This window comes from Amphichorda felina (assembly GCF_050947745.1).
Source record: "Amphichorda felina strain 45539 chromosome Unknown scaffold_3, whole genome shotgun sequence".
NCBI lineage: Eukaryota > Fungi > Ascomycota > Sordariomycetes > Hypocreales > Bionectriaceae > Amphichorda > Amphichorda felina.
This window is the reverse complement of record NW_028145047.1, coordinates 642629-647279: the sequence shown is the minus strand read 5'-3', so window position 1 is coordinate 647279 and position 4651 is coordinate 642629. Positions and strand designations below refer to the sequence as shown.

Below are 4651 nucleotides of genomic sequence, written 5' to 3'. Positions count from 1 at the left end.
GCGGCAGTTTTCAAAGGGCAAGTCAAGTCACATACCCTATGGGAAAGCTCTCTCCATGTGGAGGCGCGGTTTTGGTATATGTCTGGGAGCGCACTAGCTATGTACCTTCATATCTGGCCGTGTCCTTCAATGCTACCACTCCATGTCCAAAACCATGCTGTACCTGCCTTATAAGGGGTGCCTTTTTACCCTCGACGTTTCCCGTGCGTATCTTGCCAATTTCATACAATCACAGGTTGGATGTCCTAAGCAGCGTGAGGGAGAAGATATCGGTGGGCCTATCGTGCGAGTCCCTCTACTTACATGTAGTCTCCCCATCAGCACAGAGCGGACGAAATATATACTGATAATCAAAGCACACAGTCTCAAAGTATTTCACAAGTGCCTATATAGCGTGAAATAAGTCCTCTTGACTTCGGCGACATGAGAGGACAAAATTCTATTTCAAAGCTGGACTATAACGTTATGCATCATTCTCAAGTATTTCGTCAACAGAGCGAAGAGGGAAAAATAGGCTACAAATGTTCTGACCATTTTAACAGCCCAGCATCACGATGCAATACAACACAGGATGTCTGTGCTGTGCTTTCTGACCACGTACTAATTATCAAGTGTTCTGTCCGGTTTGTTCACTGATTATACGGCGTACCTGCTGAAGTATCAAAGTCTTATTAGTAGCGACGATGATTCTATAAGGATATCAACCTCTGTTTTTTCTTTTCCGTTTTGCTGCCTGGCAACTAGCCCGGATGTCTTTGGCACATGGAGGTGGCATGCACCTCAGCTAATTACCAAGCATCTGACTAGTTCTGGTGACGTTAAGAGAGAATTGCAACACGTGAAAGGTGTTTGTTTTCGGGGACTACAGGTAAATTCCCATTGACCAAATTTTAGATATGCTAGAGAGACATTGCATCGTCAGATGAATTTGAACCCAAGTGTAGACATCAAATAAGCTGATTTACGTGCTGGTGGGGAGCAAGTACGAACCGTGGAGGATTTGATTAGCCATGTAGACACGTAAATCGAAGAAGGTTGCATTTGACTTGCTGATATTCATAGTGTAACAAGTCTCAGTTGTTATCAGCAATGGACCACGGGTTGCACATGTGTTACAGCATCTCATGTACGTAGAGCCGTGCGTTGTCAGCAACCACATACAACATGTATAATTACCTCACTCGTGGTCATCGTTGTCTGTATCTAATGAAATCAGCACTGTATACTCACATACATTTTCTGTCATCTTACATATACTTATGTCATCTCAGTCATCTTGATGCAGCAAAATATGCACCCATCTGCGTTTAAGGTTGCATTGAGGTCCACCATCATGTAACCTGGAATGGAGATGTGCCGGCTGACCATTCTCAGGGTTGTGTCCTCGCATATCATGGAACATGCTTAGCTGTAGGCGAGAATATCGAGCTTCCAGCTAGTTCAAGCAATTTGTCATGTAAGCGGCCGTCTTCCATCGATACGGTACTGTTATCGTGGCTGATGTAGCAAGATCACCTAAATATACTTCATAAATATTGCCTGAGATATGAACTTGGGCTGTGATAGTGTTCGAACATTTGATGCCAAGATTAGTGACCGGCTTTTGACTACCGCAAAATACGACGGTATCAACATAACACTCGTCATCTCACCATCATATCCCGAATCTCCATTCGAAGATATCGTGTTTCACCAGTTGTTATCAACACATCTAAGGGTAGCCAGACGATACGAGGAAAAGAACCCCTGCCATCATAATGGACCCCCGGTTCTCAAGCGATCGCGATGCAGACCTCAGTCTATTCAACTCGACAAAGGACGAGTCGACCATAAACTTTACCCTGTGCCAGATTCTACAAATCACTAGAGAAAGACATTCGAACAAACCTGCCGTAATTTACGGGGATTCGGAAGTAAACTATGGCATTTTGCACGACCTTGCCGACCGTGTCGCCTGTCTCCTGAGGAAGAAGGGAGTCAAGCCTGGAGACCTTGTCGGCGTGGCTCTGGAACGCTCGGCTGATCTCGTCTCTGTACTCATTGGAGTTCTCAATACGGGAGCAGCCTACGTGCCCATTGATCCCGGTCTTCCCAGTGAACGTATTCAGTATATGCTGGAAGATGCCAGGCCGAAAGTCGTCATTGTCACAACCACAACCCTTCATTCCGTTGCGGCATGGGAAGGGCCTTGTCTAAAGCTCGAGGACAAATGGTCCTCGGAAGAGCAGGGTATCGACTCCGCTGAATTGGGCTCAAAACCAGGTCCGAATGATCTAGCATATGTGATTTACACATCAGGGTCCACCGGCCGACCAAAGGGGGTGGAAATCACACATCAAGCATTGAGCAATACATTACTGGGGATTCAGAAGGTTATTGCATTCGGATCAGAGGATACTTTGCTCGCTGTTACAACCATCTCTTTCGATATCTCAGCTTTGGAGATTTTCCTTCCGCTTATTAGTGGCGGTACCGTCGTGGTAGCCGACCAGGACGAATCAAGGAGCGCAACTGCTCTCCAAACACTTCTGCGCCGCTACAAGGTCACCACAATGCAAGCTACTCCGTCCGCCTGGGAAATGCTGTTGGATTATGGTTGGCCCGAGGATGATATGCACTTGGATAAGATCCTGTGTGGTGGTGAAGCATTGTCACGCCGGCTAGCGGATCGATTACTCCACGATTGCCGTCATGCCGTTACGTGGAACATGTACGGCCCCACCGAGGCAACAGTTTGGGCCAGCTGCTGGAAAGTACAAGAACAAGGAGGCATCAGTATCGGACAGCCATTGCCCAATTATCAGCTCTGTGTGCTCGACGACAACCTAGAACCGGTGACGAACGGCGAGTCGGGCGAGCTGTACATCGGCGGTCTTAGTCTTGCCCGTGGATACCATAAGAATCCCCAGCTGACCGGCGCTCGTTTCATGGCAAACCCCTTTCATGGCAATCGAATGTATCGTACAGGAGACATAGCCCGTTTCTCGGCTCCGGGCGTCTTGAGTGTTCTTGGGCGCCTGGATAACCAAGTCAAACTTCGAGGTCATCGCATTGAACTTGGGGATATTGAATCCAACATGATGAAACATCCTTGGGTATCCCAGGCAGTTGTCATTCTTCGAGACCAGCGGCTGCTTGCCTATTTCAAATCAGCCACGCGAAAAGGATCTTCGATCAACGTGTCTGAGCTAGAGTTAGTCGAGGATTTGCGAACGACGCTTGCAGGCAGTCTCCCACATTACATGATACCGGCTTTCTTCGTGGAGGTTGACCGGTTTCCTTTATCACCAAGTGGGAAAGTAGACCGAAACGCACTCTGCAGTCCTACTCCTGAGTCTAAACGCCCAGTACTCACGAAATCATCAACCGGCCTCACAGAGAAGATCTGGCAGATCTGGCGTCATGTCCTAGATCATGATCAGTTTGGCCAAGAGGATAATTTTTTCAAAATTGGCGGTGATTCGCTTCGAGTTGTGAGAGTGCAAAAGGAGCTCGAGAAGCTTCTGGGGAAGACAGTATCTCCAGCGGTCCTCTTCCGAAACTATACCATCAAAGCTCTCGCCGAGAACTTCGAGAACTATGAGGAGAACTCAAAGGAGTTAAACAAAGATTCCAAGTCCAAAAACGGGGATGTCCGGGTATCAGAAAACATCGCGGTAATAGGCATGGCCTGTCGCCTACCAGGTGGCATCAGTACTCCAGAGCAGTATTGGCAACTTCTTGTGAGCAATGGCGATGTTATCAAGGAGGTTCCAAAGGGTCGCTGGAAGTCCGAGCCTGCAGAGGTGGAGCTGCAGACCGATGCAAACAAGTCATATTGTCAACAAGGCGGGTTCTTATCCGACATCGATTCTTTCGACGCACCATTCTTCTCGATATCGCCGCGCGAAGCTCTGTCAATGGAACCATCTCAGTACATCATGTTAGAAACGTGCTGGGAAGCGTTTGAGCGAGCTGGATACACGAATGAACAGATTTCGGGGTCCAAGACTGGAGTTTTCACCGGCATCAGCAACATGGCTGCTCACCAGGACAATTCGTGGACCTACGACAAGCTGGATGGCTACCGGGGGACCAAATCCGCCAGTAGTGTCATTTCTGGCCGTGTTTCTTATGCATTAGGACTTGAAGGTCCGACTCTTACTGTCGATACGGCATGTTCGTCTTCGTTGGTAGCAACGCATCTCGCTTGCAGCGCGCTGCAACAGGGCGAGTGTGACATGGCACTTTCAGGTGGGATCACAGTGATGGCAACTCCAGCCTTACACATTGAGTTTAGTAAACTCGGCGGAATGTCTGCAGATGGCCGCTGCCGTGCCTTTTCAGAAGATGCAGATGGTACAGGCTGGGGCGAGGGAGCAGTGACCTTGCTACTAAAACGGGCAAAGGATGCTGAACGAGACGGCGATGAAATCCATGCCATCCTTGAAGGATCTGCAGTTAATCATGGCGGTCGGAGCGCTGGACTTACAATCCCAAGTCCAGTGGCTCAAGAACGACTGATCCGTACGGCTTTGACGAAGGCCACCTTAACGCCTTCTGATATAGACTACGTCGAAGCGCACGGAACGGCCACCAAGCTCGGTGATCCGATAGAGGGTGCTGCCCTTTCCGCGGTGTTTAGTGGCAGCAGGTCCGAGACTGGAGAGCC

The 4651-nt window shown here is 48.8% G+C and overlaps 1 protein-coding gene across 1 annotated transcript; it reads left to right on the top strand.

Moving 5' to 3' along the window:
- Window positions 1–1757: 1757 nt before the first annotated feature.
- ACO1O0_002888 (putative secondary metabolism biosynthetic enzyme) lies at window positions 1758–4365 on the top strand (the record flags this gene model as incomplete). The annotated part of the gene is made up of 3 exons (XM_083192349.1): window positions 1758–2262; window positions 3349–4158; window positions 4280–4365. The coding sequence occupies 3 exons, from the start codon at window positions 1758–1760 to the stop codon at window positions 4363–4365; spliced, it is 1401 nt and encodes a 466-aa protein (XP_083051406.1).
- Window positions 4366–4651: the final 286 nt, after the last annotated feature.